The sequence below is a fragment of the Sinohyriopsis cumingii genome, unplaced genomic scaffold (genome assembly GCF_028554795.1).
Source record: "Sinohyriopsis cumingii isolate HCF-2022 unplaced genomic scaffold, ASM2855479v2 utg000913l, whole genome shotgun sequence".
Lineage (NCBI taxonomy): Eukaryota > Metazoa > Mollusca > Bivalvia > Unionida > Unionidae > Sinohyriopsis > Sinohyriopsis cumingii.
Window position 1 is genome coordinate 3,876,357 of NW_028315943.1, and position 19,446 is coordinate 3,895,802.

At 34.6% G+C, this 19,446-nt stretch overlaps 1 protein-coding gene across 1 annotated transcript in view; it reads right to left on the minus strand.

Moving 5' to 3' along the window:
* Nucleotides 1-19,443, minus strand: part of LOC149773064 (nucleolar pre-ribosomal-associated protein 1-like) — a 103,496-nt gene extending 84,053 nt beyond the window's left edge. Inside the window, exons 1-8 of the mRNA XM_089946857.1 lie at nucleotides 19,222-19,443; nucleotides 16,842-16,981; nucleotides 15,185-15,472; nucleotides 13,667-13,763; nucleotides 7,344-7,426; nucleotides 4,674-4,826; nucleotides 3,701-3,831; nucleotides 358-553 (exon numbers count right to left, since the gene is read on the minus strand). Of these exons, the coding sequence (XP_089802983.1) occupies nucleotides 358-553; nucleotides 3,701-3,831; nucleotides 4,674-4,826; nucleotides 7,344-7,426; nucleotides 13,667-13,763; nucleotides 15,185-15,472; nucleotides 16,842-16,981; nucleotides 19,222-19,423 (1,290 nt within the window). The 5' untranslated portion in view covers nucleotides 19,424-19,443. The remainder of the gene's footprint in view (nucleotides 1-357; nucleotides 554-3,700; nucleotides 3,832-4,673; nucleotides 4,827-7,343; nucleotides 7,427-13,666; nucleotides 13,764-15,184; nucleotides 15,473-16,841; nucleotides 16,982-19,221) is intronic.
* Between the last annotated feature and the right edge of the window lie 3 nt (nucleotides 19,444-19,446).

The window sequence follows — 19,446 nt, forward strand, 5'->3', positions numbered from 1 at the left end:
TCCAAACTTTATTTCAAGTTATTTTCCTCTAGTTCAGACCTTTTCATTTTGGAAAATGTACATATTATTTGTTCTACAAGTGACACTTTCCTTGTGTTTTTCTCTATTACATGTATTTCATTGTTTACTTAGAAAGACCTTGCTTTAGAGGGGAACTTTTATTTTCTCTGAGCATCTTGAAGCTTTATTCGTTATATTTATTATTTGAGATTTTGTGTATTTCTAAAAGACCAATCTTTCCTGGATATAATGCACAGCATCAGTTTTCTATGATGACACAATACTGTCTGTTCCTTCACACTAGAATTTTAACATGCAACTTATAAAAAGACCTCAACATTACTCTAATCAATTCACCTTTTGGAGAAACTCCAAGGAATGGTACCAATTTCTGGTTGCCCTCGGTGACAATGAATTCAGCATACTTGGCAGGAAGTGATGTATCTGTTCAGGACAGGATTTTAAAATGGATATCACCAATTCTTGGACCCGAGGGTGTTTAGACAGACTGCTTAGGTAGGCCAGGAAACTGGTGATAATATGGTTTTGATTCCTTAAAAACAATAAAAAAGATAATGAAAGCAAAGAATATATTTTTATGTATCAGCACCATATTTTCATTGCAAAATGAAACAACTATTTCATTAAAATACAAAACAAATAATTATTCTACTGAAATGAAAAACAAAACATGAATTATATCAGATATTATGTTTTTCTTTCTCTCCATTGTATAATTGTGAGCAAAAGATGTTCAAGCAGATAAATACTGGTCTTGCCATAATGGTAAATTTCAAATTGTTTATCTTGAGAATTTTTTTTAAAAAAGCTTATGTGTAAACACATCAGTATCAAAACTCTGTTAAGCATAAGTTTAAGACTATGCGAGTGAATTATAAACCATTCATTTAGTTAATGGTGAGATTACTCAAAACTTTAAAGGTCAAGTTTTGGCAAATTTAGGGAAGTAAAGTTTGAAATCAAATACCTTTAAAAGTATTGTATCAAATGCATCAAATCTGTCATTTAGATTATTAAACAAATCCAACTGGTCATTTAGATTATTAAACACATCCAACTGGTCATTTAGATTATTAAACACATCCAACTGGTAATTTAGATTATTAAACACATCCAACTGGTCATTTAGATTATTAAACACATCCAAATGGTCATTTGGATTATTAAACACATCCAACTGGTCATTTATATCATTAAACACATCCAACTGGTCATTTGGATTATTAAACAAATCCAACTGGTCATTTAGATTATTAAACACATCCAACTGGTCATTTAGAATATTAAACACATCCAACTGGTCATTTAGATTATTAAACACATCCAACTGGTCATTTAGATTATTAAACACATCCAACTGGTCATTTAGATTATTAAACACATCCAACTGGTCATTTAGATTATTAAACACATCCAACTGGTCATTTAGATTATTAAACACATCCAACTGGTCATTTAGATTATTAAACACATCCAACTGGTCATTTAGATTATAAAACACATCCAACTGGTCATTTAGATTATTAAACACATCCAGCTGGTCATTTGGATTATTAAACACATCCAACTGGTCATTTAGATTATTAAACACATCCAACTGGTCATTTAGATTATTAAACACATCCAACTGGTCATTTAGAATATTAAACATATCCAACTGGTCATTTAGATTATTAAACATATCCAATTGGTCATTTAGATTATTAAACACATCCAGCTGGTCATTTGGATTATTAAACACATCCAACTGGTCATTTAGATTATTAAACACATCCAGCTGGTCATTTAGATTATTAAACACATCCAACTGGTCATTTAGATTATTAAACACATCCAGCTGGTCATTTGGATTATTAAACACATCCAACTGGTCATTTAGATTATTAAACACATCCAACTGGTCATTTAGATTATTAAACACATCCAACTGGTCATTTAGATTATTAATATAAAGTAGTAGTTTCAATATGATTCTAACAACAAGTACCTACCACAAAGTGGAAATTCAGCTGAGTTTCAGTAAAGATGTGTTATATTTTCATCTTTACCACTATTAATTCCGCAAATATCAGCAGTAATAATGTCTTTTAAAGTCAATTTTGATTAAGGACATCATTTGTAAACAGAAGACTATAAATTGTACATATATTAAAATCTGACACTCATTTTGTTCTTACTTTTCACTCCTTTTATATATAATGTGTTCACTAAGTTAATTATAAAACACGATTTTGCATCTAACTGAGGCTTATCCTTAATGATTTTCTAGCAATGGGTGGAAAACAGAGAGTAACAGTTGTAAGGAAAAAGCTGTCTAAATTGCATCATTCTTGGTAGCTTTTATTCTTGTCAGTTTACTATCATTAACCAATTCTATTTGGTTAACACTACACTTATTAAATCCTTTTAGTAATTTAGACTGTAATGCTTACAAAAGACATAAGGATAAAAATAAAAAAAACACAAGTGACAGATTAAATAAATACAGCTCATTAAATAATGACTAAAAGTGACAGATGAAATACAATGCAAGATGTTCTTGATTAAATAAAATGAAATTTTTTTTTATTGTTTCAAGACCTCTATATTGGGGAAATTAATGACCTGTGAAGACCTCTAATTAGGACCTCTATATTGGGGAGAATAATGGCTTGTCAGCAATGAGTGACGCAAGCTAAGAAGATAACTGATCTTTTGCTTTATGTAATAAATAAAAACACTAAATCCTTATACAAATGTAACATGTCATTATTGCAATTTATACCTTTGAACTATATTTAAATTTCTGTTTTCACTGTAGTTAAATATCCTGATGTGAAACAAGGTGTTACTTTGTGATCTTCGTTAATTTTTGAAGTGTTGTTCTAATTTGTTTGTGCATTTATATATTTCATAATACCCTTTATGTCTCTTTTCTTTTACATTCATTTACTAATTCAATGATCTGTCATAATTTTTATCTCACAGTGATATTCAAACTTCTTAACCTTTTAATACAATTTGTGGGATTATTTTCTTTGTTTACATCATATTTGATACATGCAAAGAATTGAATTTTCATCAAATGATTTGTTTAAAGTTCACACAAATGTTACAATTACTACATAAACTAATGTAAAAGTTATACTGTATGTCACAGGAAAACTAAAAAACAGTGAAACCTGTATAGAAAAACCTTTAATGGGAGACCACCTGCTTTGAAAGACCACATGTTTCCTGCACACATCAAACTGTTTTATAGAATATGGTGACCGGTAATGACAGACCACTGTCATAAGAAACCACTGATTGATGGTACAATTTCTCATGACAAGTTTCACTGTAATGCAGCATACTGATACGAAACTGTCTCTGCCACAGGAAATTCTTTTCTAGCCATCCACTAAATAAAGGCAATAGTATAATCTTTTTACTTGTTTATAATGAAACATTGCTTTTACAGAAAACATGTGTTCCTCAGAATATTATGTCTTGCTTTTTTTCAAAATGAATGACTTTTACAAAAATGTTTGGTTGTGTTAACACTGCAGTCATCACAAATACCAAGGCATCAGCATTTTTCTTTGGCAAAGGCAAGATAAAAATGATCTATTCTTTTGGAATTGTTATAAATAAGTTCCGTATTATCTAAGATCTAAATATGTATCTCAAGAGATTTTCTTCATTTTCACTGACATACCTTCCTGAAGTTCCAAAGCTTCTGTCTTGAAAGATGATGCCATGCTTGAAAGAACAGCAGAGTTCCTTGAAGAAGTTGTGCACAGCTAAAGCTACTTCCACTCTCTCAGGATTTTCCATCATTTCTTCCTCCTGACATATAAACATATGAACAGCTCTCATGTTTACATACAAAAACAGCTTATATTGCAGGCTGGGTTTAGGGAAAGATTAAATATCATTTCCTACTTTAAAACTCACAAAACAGAATCAAGGTCTTAGTCTAATGTCTTCAAGAACTAAAACAAAAATGCAAAGCCCAATGACATAATTTCCTTAGTGTGTGTGATTTAGATTTATAATGAAGCTTTGACAAATTTTCAGTCACATTGATATGATGTCTGCAGTTTAGCAGTATATAGGGACATCATGCCAGACATTTAGCATCATGTCACACCCAGTCACATTATCCTGACACCAGGCCAACCAGTCCTAACACTAACCTCTTAATGCTGACTGCCAAGTGAGGTAGCTGCTAGTACTATTTAATATCCTTAGAAAACATTTGTAAATGTAAATCTGGTACCATATAATGACATAATATAACATGCAAAAATCAGCCAGTTTTTATTCGCAAAACTAAATTGTAGCAAAACTATCAGATCAACCTAAATATTGTGTTGATTTAAACTTTATTTGCCCATTGATTTTACACAACCATTTAACCATGCACTCTAAATGGCTCAGACATCAAAATTTGTTGCATTTGAAACAAACACGGAGGAAAATGTCAACCATGGCTGGAAAACCACAGAAATATATATATCTAATTTATAAGACAATACAGTCATAATATTTAATTTCCTTACAAATCCATTTTTTTTTCTCAAAATGATAAATAGTTTCCATTTCAGGTTCTGAGAACTACGAATAGCAGTCATTTATTATGTGTAAAAAAAAAAGCACAAAAGATTTGTTGTCCTTAAAAATTATACCTGAAAAAGATCCTGGACCTTGCTGACATCCTTGGTATTTTCCTTCCACCTGGTTGGGCCACTCCAAACATATAGCTGACCCAGCTGTTTTAGTGCTGTCTCACTAAATAGCTTCACTTTGGCTGTCTTGCTGATTCTGGGATTTCTGACAATCTTAGAGAGAGAGAGAGCACTCGATGTACAATTTTAAAAAGAAGTTACGCTGTAAGTTTATTTTTTTGTTTATATGTGTGTGATTTTGGATTTTTAATGTCGCCTTAAAAAAAATTCAGTCATATCACTTCAATGTCTGCTGTGTGGCAGTTTATAGTGATGTCTAGCCCTGGAACATCATGCCGAAAACATGTAGCATGATAACCCACCCAGTTACATTACCCTGACACCAGGCCAACCAGACCAAATGCTGAATGTCAAGTGAGGCAGCTGTTAGTACCATTTTTATAAGTCTTTGGTATGACTTAGCCAGGGATTAAACCCACAAACTCCTGCATCCAAGGTGGCCGTCTTTTTTTTGCTTATAAAGAAATGTGATGAAAGAAATGTAATCATAACTTATTCAATATATTCTGTGTTCATGCTTAACATAAAGGGCTATATAGTAAGACAGTTCAACAACACATCTTTTGTTCTATTTATGCCTAATGGAACTTGGAATTTCCAAAAATGAAATACAGCTACTATTAAAAATTGCAATTTAAGAAAGAAAAATAGAAAAACAGATGCCGCTTAAAATTTCCTGCATCCTATGCCAAGGCATAAAAATGGAAATTAGTGTACAATACTGTCTCTATCTAAAACAACCATGAAACAAGTATTGTCTCTTTAAAAAAAAAACAACAAACATGAGACTAGTTGAGTACTGTTGCCATTAAACATAAAAAAAACCATGAGATCAGTTCAGAGCTGCCAACCCTCCAGATTCACAACTAGTGAAAAGTGGGATAAAAATTAGTGAATTTTGAACACAATTAGTGAAAAATTATACCATGACACTAACTCCATCTACTCTGATGGTCAGTACATACTGCCTTATATAAAAACCCCAAAATAAAAATAAAACATTATTTACACTGATTACATGTACTACTTTATTTGCAGCCAAATTTACTGATATACACAAACTTCACACTATTTGTCCTTAAATAATGCTGTGGCAGTCTTTAAATTCCTCAATCAGGCTAAGGTAAATTTGTTTTCAAAACAGTTCAGGATTCTTGCATGCTGGTTAATCTAGGTGACTAAAATTGTTGCAAATTTTTAGCACCAAAGTAGGCACTAAAGTTTGTCTTATTTTTCCTCACAATAGGAAATAATCTTTCACTGTCAATGTTGCTGATCTCCAACTGAGAAAGACAAGTTATACTCAACAAGAAAGCCCCCAAACAATGCTTCAGCATTGGTAGCTTGCAGAACTTAAATAGGTGGCTTAAAGTACTCCAAAACTGAAATCTGCTTGGGGGTGATATAGTAGTGTGCTTTTTCACATTGTTCTGCCACATGCCCACAGGGGTTCGTATTGTTGCTTACAATTTATCTGTCATACATGTACTATATAATAATATTACTAAATGGTACATGTATGACAGGTAAATTGTAAGCAACAATACCAGCCCTTGTACTCATTCCCAAGTGTAAAAATTGCGGCACACTACTGTGCGAAAAGCATAATGTACATCGATGTTTGACGGCTGAATGCTTGGCAAAATTTTGGTGTACTCAATCTATACTTCACTTTTTGTGGAATACAAATCTTTTTCCTTGGAGGTGAAAACATTTTAACTGCAGTGTAGCGTAATTATGAAATGGTATTAATCCAGAAGATGAAACATCAAATGGCGAACAATTAGTGGTGTCGGCGCATGCGCGGAAAACTTTGAACTCAAGCAAATCATGATATATGCTAATCTTTCAATCTAAAAAATTGCAACACTCGAAAATACTGTCTTCATGTAGTTTTGGTATTTTCCAAACAAAAATTCACTTTTTGTGCAATACATTTATTTTTCCTTGATGCTGAAGACGTTTTCAACATGCGATGCTGAACGGTAATTCAAACCAATGTTGGCCCTTTATATGCAGAGAAAAATTCTAGTTGGGCCTCAGTTTCTTTCAAAAGCATTTGCAAAACTACTCTTATACATATAGATTAAAATACACTAAAATGCTTGCTACTGGCCAACTGTACCAATTGGCTATAGTTCTACTAATATCGTGACATGGGGAATTGGGGAATTCATGATTATTTTGCATGTGGCATGAATCCGTGAATCGCTGTATAAAGTCATGAAATTCACGCCAAAATCGTGAGGGTTGGCAGCTATGTTAGTTGCACCCATTATAAGCTGAAAAAGGATAATGATTCTTTTCAAATTGCAAGAATAAAGTGACTGGTCAAAGTGAGCATCTTTAGATCCTGGCAATAATATGTACATAGTTCAGAGCAATCCTTCAAGACTAGTTGCAGCAACAATATTCTGACATACACTGCAGACACAATGGTCAGTAACTCTAAAAGCATCATGGGAGCAAAATCATTGGTCAATATGCTTATTTTAAGATGATGACCATGTAGCAAGTTTCACATTAATAAAAAAAATAAAGACATTATTGGATGGACAGATGGATTATATACCCATGCCTCTTACAGGAAGGAATAAAAAAGATATTTACCTTCTCTAACATGGATGACAGCATCAACTGAATGATGGGCACTCTGTCAAAGGTTATGCCTTTAAATAAGCTGGACAGGAACTCTACAACACAAAATGTCAAATTAATGTAAACAATAGACTATATCGTTCTCCAACTTTTCTGATTTCCTCTTCTATTCTGGTTCTAAAATTTCACAAGTAGTAGAAACATTCTGCATATTTTGGTTCTATAATTTCCCATGTGGTTGCCAAATGGTCTTTTTAAACGTAAATGTTGATTTATTGCCAAATCATGCACTTCTTCAAACTATCTTAACAAATTTTGTGTCAAGAATACAGACTTGAAATATATTCTACCAGCAATCACCAGTGACCAAGCCCAGAAAATTTCAATTTGTCCTAATTAGTTAGAATTAAAAATTCAGGTCACCTTAGGTGATTTTGAAGAGCTCTAGTACCAAGACAGCCTTACCTCAACCCCTTGGCTCAAAACCACTATTTGATCCAGCTGTGGCCCTAAGGATTAGACTCAACCCCTTGGCTCAAAACCACTATTTGATCCAGCTGTGGCCCTAAGGATTAGACTCAACCCCTTGGCTCACAACCACTATTTGATCCAGCTGTGGCCCTAAGGATTAGACTCAACCCCTTGGCTCACAACCACTATTTGATCCAGCTGTGGCCCTAAGGATTAGACTCAACCCCTTGGCTCACAACCACTATTTGATCCAGCTGTGGCCCTAAGGATTAGACTCAACCCCTTGGCTCACAACCACTATTTGATCCAGCTGTGGCCCTAAGGATTAGACTCAACCCCTTGGCTCACAACCACTATTTGATCCAGCTGTGGCCCTAAGGATTAGACTCAACCCCTTGGCTCAAAACCACTATTTGATCCAGCTGTGGCCCTAAGGATTAGACTCAACCCCTTGGCTCACAATCACTATTTGATCCAGCTGTGGCCCTAAGGATCTGACCAAGTGTAAAATATTTTGTATACATCTACATGTACCCAACATCGTTAATTATATTCCATTAAGTTTACATGCTGTGGGACTTGCGGGAAACCAAAAATGTATTCATGCACACATACAGATGTAACCATACATCTACACATATACGCACGAGTAGGAATGTATCCAGTTCCCAAGATTTCTACAAAAAAAAGGAAATGTGAAAAAAATCTGACAAAAGATGGATGACAAACAAATTACTGCAGAGTTATGTATCTTATTTGAGTGACAATATCTGAAAGGAAAGTTTAATTCATGACATGTAATGTTACTGACAAGACTGATCTTGTCTATAGTTTTGAAGGATTGTCTTCATAATTCTTAGAATGGTTTGTCTATATAGTTCTTAGCAGATTTCCTTTTGGAATCTCTTTGGATATTACACTTCTGACAGAGTTTATCTCTTGTATAATCTGTTTCTGGATTTGTAATGGAACAATTTAATTTTCCCATAAACTTGAATAAATTGGAAAATCACATGCATAAGGAGAAAATCCATGTGGTTTGGGATGTAAGTGAAGAATTGGTGCATTCCAATTATTAAATACATTGAAGCAAGTCTCATTCATTTTGCATTGTGTACAACACTTGAATATGTTTTTCAAGCTTGACATAAATAAGGTCATACTGTAGCCAAGCTTCTGTACTTAAAACTGCTAACAACGTGATGTAGAAGTATTTCTGTTTACTGAAGACAAATGTAGAATAACCAAATGTTATTATAATTAGATAAAATTTGAATGAGAAACATGATGGAAGATTGCATCATTGTCCACTGTACTTGCATCTGTACATATTATTATCTTCTGAGGCTGTACCTGCAATAATAGAACACCACATGTAGGCAAATAAGGTCCCCCCATTGTCGGAGGTGGGACCTCATATGAATGTAGACTGGTATTGTTGATCCAGTTGGTAAGATTTAAGTCTCCACTGGACAAAAGTATCACCTGTAATGGTCTCAGAAATAGGTGATCTGAGACAATGAGGTTTGCTGACACATTCAATGCATATTCCTGTGGGAGACATTTTCTTTGTTTATGAGGAATTATTGGACTGAAAAGCAGCTCTTTCAAGAACTGAAGCCAGCTTCAAAATGAATGGCACTTAGATATTGTGTCACTACACTGACAAAGCGGGTCCAGTACTGGGCAGAAACCATGTAACTGATGCTGAAGTCCATGTTATAGTATGAGATGGGATATGAGATAGGATACTGGTCCCCTTAGGCCAACGGAAAGGCTGTATGAGAATTTGTGGTGGCCATACACAATCAACATCTGATGGCTAATATTCAGGCTTGATAAAAGATAACAACTGTTCCTTCTTTTGGAGTCAGATTCATATCATCTAGGCACTGTGGCACCAAACTGGCCATAGAGTGAGCTTAGTGTAGTGTAGCACTGAAATGGGTAGACTGATTCATGTGAGTACCACAGCTTTGATATCTCATATTGGGATGACATACAAGATACTGAATAGTGTATGTGGGCCTATCATTCAACATTATAGGCAAGACTCACCAAATGCAATCTGATTCAGATGGTAGAGACTGATTATAATGGAACAGGGTTGTTTTAATCCTCCATAACATTATTATCTGTGGCACATTTATGTGTAGACTGCTTCTTTTGAGTGTCAGTGCCGTGATGTCAGGCAGGCATACAGAGTTGCATTGTGTTGTAACAGGGCCATCTTATCCTCCATAACCATTCCAAGTTCCTTATGCTGTAGAGGGTTATGTGATATGTAATCCAGAAAACTGGTCCATACTGGCAAGACAGTATCTGAGTTGCTTAATGATGAGAGCTTCCACATTTCTCTATCTGCTACGGTTCTCTCAACAACTTATTTTATAGAATGCTCTATAAGCCAGCACTTAACCAGACCTTGGTAACAGTTGTACGCTGGTTGGTTGTTCTTGATTAGCAAGTCAACAGATGTTGGAACTCTGAACCAAGCCACTGATAAAGAAGAATAACAAAACCCTGCACATTCCCTTCTGTATAGTTTGTGCTTCCAGTACTGACTCGCACTGACTGTAACAAATGATTCCAAGACATTCACATATCCCTTACTGTAGCAAATGATTCCATGTCATTCACTTGTCACTTACTGTAACAAATGATTCCAAGACATTCACATATCCCTTACTGTAACAAATGTTTCCATGCCATTCACTTGTCACTTACTGTAACAAATGATTCCAAGACATTCACTTGACCCTTACTGTAACAAATGATGTCATGATATTCACTTGTCCCTTACTGTAACAAACGATTCCAAGACATTCACATGTCCCCTACTGTAACAAATGATTCCATGCCATTCACCTGTCACTTACTGTAACAAATGATTCCATGCCATTCACCTGTCACTTACTGTAACAAATGATTCCGAGACATTCTCATGTCCCTTACTGTAGCAAATGATTCCAAGACATTCAATTGTCCCTTACAGTAACAAATGATGTCATGATATTCACTTGTCACTTACTGTAACAAATGATTCCAAGACATTCAATTGTCCCTTACTGTTGCAAATGATTCCAAGACATTCACATGTGCCTTACTGTAACAAATAATTCCAAGACATCTACTTGTCCCTTACTGTAACAAATGATGTCATGATATTTGCTTGTCCCTTACTGTAACAAATGATTCCAAGACATTCACATGTCCCTTACTGTAGCAAATTCCATGCCATTCACCTGTCACTTACTGTAGCAAATGATTCCAAGACATTCAATTGTCCCTTACTGTAACAAATGATGCCATGATATTCACTTGTCCCTTACTGTAACAAATGATTCCAAGACATTCACATGTCCCTTACTGTAGCAAATGATTCCATGCCATTCACCTGTCACTTACTGTAGCAAATGATTCCAAGACATTCAATTGTCCCTTACAGTAACAAATGATTCCAAGACATTCAATTGTCAATTACAGTAACAAATGATTCCAAGACATTCAATTGTCAATTACAGTAACAAATGATTCCAAGACATTCAATTGTCAATTACAGTAACAAATGATTCCAAGACATTCAATTGTCAATTACAGTAACAAATGATTCCAAGACATTCAATTGTCAATTACAGTAACAAATGATTCCAAGACATTCAATTGTCAATTACAGTAACAAATGATTCCAAGACATTCAATTGTCCCTTACAGTAACAAATGATTCCAAGACATTCAATTGTCAATTACAGTAACAAATGATTCCAAGACATTCACATATCCCTTACTGTAACAAATGATTCCAAGACATTCACATGTCCCTTACAGTAACAAATGATTCCAAGACATTCACATATCCCTTACTGTAGCAAATGATTCCAAGACATTCAATTGTCAATTACAGTAACAAATGATTCCAAGACATTCACATATCCCTTACTGTAACAAATGATGTCATGATATTCACTTGTCCCTTACTGTAGCAAACGATTCCAAGACATTCAATTGTCCCTTACAGTAACAAATGATTCCAAGACATTCAATTGTCCCTTACAGTAACAAATGATTCCAAGACATTCACATATCCCTTACTGTAACAAATGATTCCAAGACATTCACATGTCCCTTACAGTAACAAATGATTCCAAGACATTCACATATCCCTTACTGTAGCAAATGATTCCAAGACATTCACATATCCCTTACTGTAGCAAATGATTCCAAGACATTCACATATCCCTTACTGTAGCAAATGATTCCAAGACATTCAATTGTCAATTACAGTAACAAATGATTCCAAGACATTCAATTGTCAATTACAGTAACAAATGATTCCAAGACATTCACATATCCCTTACTGTAGCAAATGATTCCAAGACATTCACATATCCCTTACTGTAGCAAATGATTCCAAGACATTCACATATCCCTTACTGTAGCAAATGATTCCAAGACATTCACATATCCCTTACTGTAGCAAATGATTCCAAGACATTCACATATCCCTTACTGTAGCAAATGATTCCAAGACATTCACATATCCCTTACTGTAGCAAATGATTCCAAGACATTCAATTGTCCCTTACTGTAGCAAATGATTCCATGCCATTCACCTGTCACTTACTGTAACAAATGATTCCAAGACATTCAATTGTCAATTACAGTAACAAATGATTCCAAGACATTCACATGTCCCTTACAGTAACAAATGATTCCAAGACATTCACATATCCCTTACTGTAGCAAATGATTCCAAGACATTCAATTGTCAATTACAGTAACAAATGATTCCAAGACATTCAATTGTCAATTACTGTAGCAAATGATTCCAAGACATTCAATTGTCAATTACAGTAACAAATGATTCCAAGACATTCACATGTCCCTTACTATAACAAATGATTCCAAGACATCTACTTGTCCCTTACTGTAACAAATGATGTCATGATATTCGCTTGTCTCTTACTGTAACAAATGATTCCAAGACATTTACATGTCCCTTACTGTAGCAAATGATTCCATGTCATTCACTTGTCACTTACTGTAACAAATGATTCCAAGACATTCAAATGTCCCTTACAGTAACAAATGATTTAAAGACATTCACATATCCCTTATTGTAACAAATAATTCCAAGGCATTCAATTGTCTCTGACTGTAATAAATGATTCCATTCACTTTTCACTTACAGTAACAAATGATTCCAAGACATTCAATTGTCCCTTACTGTAACAAATGATTCCAAGACATTCAATTGTCCCTTACTGTAGCAAATGATTCCAAGACATTCACATGTGCCTTACTGTAGCAAATGATTCCAGGACAGTCACCTGTCCCTTACTGTAACAAATGATTCCAAGACATTCAATTGTCTCTGACTGTAACAAATGATTCCAAGACATTCACATGTCCCTTACTGTAGCAAATGATTCCATGCCATTCACATGTCCCTTACTGCAACCAATGATTCCAAGACATTCACATGTCCCTTACTGTAACCAATGATTCCAGGGCAGTCACTTGTCCCTTACTATAACAAATGATTCCAAGACATTCACATGTCCCTTACTGTAACCAATGATTCCATGATATTCACATGTGCTTTACTGTAACAAATGATTCCAAGACATTCACATGTATCTTACTGTAACAAATGATTCCAGGTCCTGATGAACAGATTGTTATAATCAGCTGCATAATATAATAAAATCTTAATTTGTAACAGGTGCCTTTTGTTGACAAATGTGGACATTTGCTACATCCTACAGTTCACAACAAAACTGTTTATTCCTTGAAGTGGTCATGTGCAACATCCCGAAATACTGATACGTTTATTCTGCAAATCATGATAGCTAATTACAAACCTTTCTGATCCACAAGATGACGGATGACATCATTGTCTCCTACCAGTAGAAATGCCACAATGAAATGGATCAAGCATGATCTAACATCTTGGCTGTCCTAAAAAACAGAAAAGCAATTATTCTTTTAGCTGCAATTTTGTCTTCTTTCTGGTCACCTTTCTGTAGTAAACACAAAATCACCTAATTAGCCCAACAAAAGGTCAGATAAACCCATGAGTTCAAAGTAACTGTGTGGTTGGCTGAAAAGGAATGCAGACAACAAAATATGTATATCTGACAACAATACTGGGTGGCAAACAAAATGGCACACATATAGCCAAATGGTGCATATATGGTCAATGGTGTATACATTGTCAAATGGTACATACACAGCCAAATAGTACATACATAATCAAATGGTAAATACAGTCAAATGTTAAATACTTAGTCAAATGTTAAATACTTAGTCATATGGTACATACATAGTCAAATGGTACATAGTCAAATGGTAAATACATAGTCAAATGGTAAATACTTAGTCAAATGGTACAGTCAAATGGTACATACATGATAAGACTACTGAATACCATACATACCATCTAAGAAAACCTTTACAATTTTAAGCATGAAGTAGAACTCAGCTGTACATGACTTGTCGTTAGTAGTGACAATTTGACAAAATTACAACTGATGAACAGATTAATAGATCTTGGAAAGTGGTCATGAAAATGCCATATATACTGATAATAATTAATGATATTTATAGCAACTTAACAGAAGTCCAGATGAATACAAGTCCAAGTGCAAACAACACAGACCCTGAACTAACATTGCATGATGTGCTGTAAAACTTATGTTGCTTGTTCTACTGGTTACTCCCATCAAATGGCATATACACCACATTTTGGGACAGCAGATCCAGATGTGTACATTTTTAAGTTCAACTCAACTTATAAGCAAGTATATATGGTACATATGCATGACTTTGCAAATATTTTGTGAAAACCTTTGATAGTCATACACTTCAAACTAAATCTAAGGAATTTAGTGCTTTACTTCCCACTCTACAGAGACCCAATTTTCAAGAGTGGCAATGCCTTTCAAAAATCACCGTATTTTACACTTAATTAGTTGACTTTTATAATCATATGTATGCATAAGATGACAACACTTGAACAAGACCACCTTTCCTCCTACCTGAAGCCATCATACATGACAGAAACCATTTTGTTACAGACATGATGTAAACCACCTTTTAAATCAGTGGTTCCCAACCCCCAAATCTGGGTCATGATGACTTTCTGGAGGATCATGAGGATTTTTTTGAGGGTGGAAAAACTTATCAAAATGTGGAAATGGGGTTGTGAGGCTATTTTTTAGGGTCATGGCCAAAAAGGGTTGGGAACCAGCTTTAAAGACTGTAAATGTATATAAAAATTTGTGAAGATTCTCTAAATTAGAAAAATATTATGGATCAGAGTGAGCAACTTCAGAAATATTTTGGAGCATACTCTTTGAAACTGAAATTCTGAAACCTACCTTCATGTCCCTGCGATTGAAGAGAGGTCCTAACTTTGAGCTCTTGAAGTCAAACTGTAATGCTACAGTTCTTGCTGAGCTTGGCCCTAACATGATCATTGCTGTCAGCAGCTCTAGCGCTGCCTTTATCTGTGCTGACTTGTTACTCATGGACAGACAAAAGTAGACATTATTCATATGAGAGGCCAGAATTCTCTTCACAATGTTCTGTCCAACCAATTTGTATGCTGATAGGTCCTCTGTGATTCGGACAAGAATGTGCTCCAGGCAGCTGAAAATTATCTGCAGCTGAAATAGATTTAGTAAACAAAACTTACCATATAGATTTAGAAAAAGTATTTTCTTATACTGAAAGTCCTGATTCAAAATTCTGGTTTCTAACATCTGAATTAAATCAAGTTTCAGAGCACATGACTTTAAGAACCATGGGCACGTATGTACATTTGCTTTTATGACCACTAATAGTCAGCTGTTGACAAATGGGATAATGTTAAAAACAATGTTTAGATACAGTATATACTTGTTTATAAGCCAAATAAATTAGGAAAATATAAAAGTGTTAAGGGGGGGGGGGGGTTGAATACCTGCAGGCATAGGTATAAACTTCAAGAATGTGCATATTTTCTGATTACTTGAACATGAAATTAAATAATGGTAAATAAAGACTTTGTAATTAACTGGTAGATTTGAGTTTACCTGTAACCAGGATACCAGGCTGTACTACAATGTACAGTATTTACACAGTGCAAATCATGCTTAGCATCACATATTCCCAAAAATATAAGATAAGGATTTTGCATTGTTTCTTCCAAATCACATTTTAGCTAGAAATACATAGCTGTTTCATTTACATTGATCCAAGCACTCACGAGTTACTCTTTTTCAATCATATCAGCGATCCTACAAAATTAAGGTAATCTTTATGAAATGTAACACGTTTAATTGTACAAGGCAGATAACCAGTTGTTGTTGTTTTTGTGGGGTTTAACACCGTTTGTCAGCACATGATAGGCTATACATGGCGGCCAGTATTAATGGTGGAGGAAGAACCCGGAAAATCCCTGGAAAGAACCACCAACCCACGAGAAGCTACTGGCAAGCTTTCTCACATACCTACATTGGCCGAATCTGAGACTTGAACCCATGCAGAGGTGAGATGGCAGTGATTTGTATTGGAGAGCGCTTTAGACCACTCGGCCACTAAGGGCCCCCGCAAATAACCAGTACATATTCACTTAATCAAGCATTTCCTAGACCTCTGCAAACCCGATATTTTCATTTACCAAATTATGTTGCTTTTATATCATTTGAAAGTTCTGATCACCTTGACTGATTATAGTGAACACTAGTACCAACACAACAATGTTTGTGAAATATTCCTTATAAAGAAAATAGCTATCTTTTATTCAAGGATTTGAACCAAAAAAAATCATAATGGTGGTTTAAAAGGTACAAATATATCTATTCTCAGCACTATAATTTGTTACTGCTGGTAACATTCCTGTATTTGCACAAAATAAAAGCTGCTTTAATATTCCAAAGTTATTAAAATAAGATTAATTATATTTTAAAGTTGGAAGAATCTATTAATCTACATTCTGAAGAGCCTGGATAACAGAGCCTAGACAATTCACTCTTAGATATCAAGGAGCATTACCTCTGATTGCTTTCTGTGTCCTGCTTCCAAAAGGTGAAAAATCTCGGCACATTCTCCAGATGATCTGCAATACCCTGCTACCAAATCATACTTCACCTCATCTGGATATTTTTCTGCTTCTGTGACAAATTTTTCCAAAGCTTCAAAGGGAAACAAAAGACATAAGTAGTGAGAAATTACCATAATGAAATGGACTGCAGTACAAGAGATAAAATGACAACACTACAAAGACATGACATTTAGTCTAGGGTAAAATTTTACATTAATTTAATGTAAATCGAACATTAGCAACTGAACTAATCATGATGCACACTGATGAAATTAAGAACCATCATTCACATGCTGCAGAGGGACTGTGAATTAACATGATTTCAAACAATTTACTTGTTTTAAAAAATTCCTGCATGTTCAATTGTGGAATTCTTGTAGCATACACCTCTACTGTTGAGACCTCTGACTGCTTGACCTTCATGTATACATACCAAGTGTATTTCATCATGTGTAGGATATGTTTTTGAGAAGTTTAGTTTCCTGAACCCTGCACAAATCACCTACTGATGTTCAAAGTTGAAAACAGATTAGAAGTCAGATAGTTGTGTTATAGATCAGTAACAACAGTAACTTCAAATTTTGTAATTAGTTTATTTCTAGTATTGTGGACATGTGGATGTGTAATACAGAAAACACTCACTACATGTTTTATTTTATAGAATCAGTAGCCATATAATCTTCTAACCATGGATCAAAATACAATGTAATAATTTCTATTCCTTTTCAGTAAAAGACACTATTGGAAACTTTGATAAGTTAATAATTCCCTAGCTTAGCTTGAGTATAAAAAAAATCACATAATCTATCACACGGCTTAAGTGTCAAGCCATCACATCATCTATCACACAGCTCGAGTATCAAACCATCACATAATCTACCACACATCTTAAGTATCAAACCATCACATCATCTATCACACAACTTAAGTATCAAACCATCACATAATCTACCACACATCTTAAGTATCAATGCATCACATCATTTATCACACAGCTTAAGTATCAAACCATCACATAATCTACCACACATCTTAGGCATCAAACCATCACACCATCTACCACACAGCTTAAGTATCAAACCATCACATCATTTATCACACAGCTTAAGTATCAAACCATCACATAATCTATCACACAGCTTAAGTATCAAACCATCACATCATTTATCACAGCTTAAGTATCAAACCATCACATAATCTATCACACAGCTTAAGTATCAAACCATCACATAATCTATCACACCTGTCTGACTAAAAGATTATGACTTTAATTTGTAGAAAGGTGTCGATATGAGCTGCCAAGTGTGAGATTTCTACAAATTTGTCTCATTTCTAATAATGTGTCTCATTGTTCCGATGTTAGTCGACATCGGAACATGTTACACAGAGCTATTATTTTGGCCAAATCAAGTCCTACAGCATAAGACACCTCACCCGATATTTTTGTTCTGGGCGGTGATGGGTCTTACTGCCCAACAAATGACACTGCGTAGCATGTTTTGATGTCAACTAACAGTGTAACAAAAGTAAAATTTTCAAGAATATTAAACACAATCGAAAACCAATAACGACGCTTTTCTACAAAGTAAATTTATTATTTTTTGTCAAATTTTACTTAACCTAATATCTTTTCTCTAATAAATTCAAATTATCACAAAAGAAATGGACCTGTTTTCAAGTTTTGCTGGCCTACATTTCAGTTGGCTGGAAAGCAATGAAAGCCAGGAATGCTGAAATCAGGTTATGCCTACTGGAACTGTAAGCATTGTTTCATTTCGTTAAAGAAAGACATCCCCCACATGAACCTACTTAAACATACTTCGGCATACCTCGAGTACCGTCACATTGCAACAAATTCAAATATATGTAAACGGAACATGAAAATACATCCATTTGCTAGTGTCATATTTTCAGGAAAAACACAGCACTGTAAGGACATTAATTACACATAAATTAGTGGATGAGTGTCGATGTAGGCTGCCAAGTGTGTGAGATGTTCTTGAAACTTTTGACTACTCATTCCGATGTCAGTTGACATCGGAACACGCTATACAAGGCCGTTATTTGAATAGTAAGACATAGTACAAAAACAAAAACAACATGTGCTATGTCTTACATTGTAGGACTAGGCCAAATCATAAATATTAGGGTCGATGTCTCACATTGTAGAACACTCAATACCGATTAAAACACCCAATAGTTTACAAATGGTCTTATACTTTGTGGAATTCTAAAATCCACACTATCAGTTACACACTTTGCTTTTTCCACAAATATTGTAGTACAAAATTAAGTTACATTACGATACTAAATATCAGACTAACACAGCACCTGCAAAAGTTGTGTTTGGGTCCTTCAACATAACTTTAAATTCAATTTCTGTAAAAGCATTCTCTAATTTTGTTTTCTTTGGACTTGATTTTGTATCGTCGTCTTGCGATTTGGGCTCTGATGTGCGTCTTTTTTTAGATTTCACTTTGTCAGGGCGACCCACGTTGTCCGTGCGAGTCGCCATTTTAAAATCACGTGACATGAAAGTTTACTCAAAGATCGATG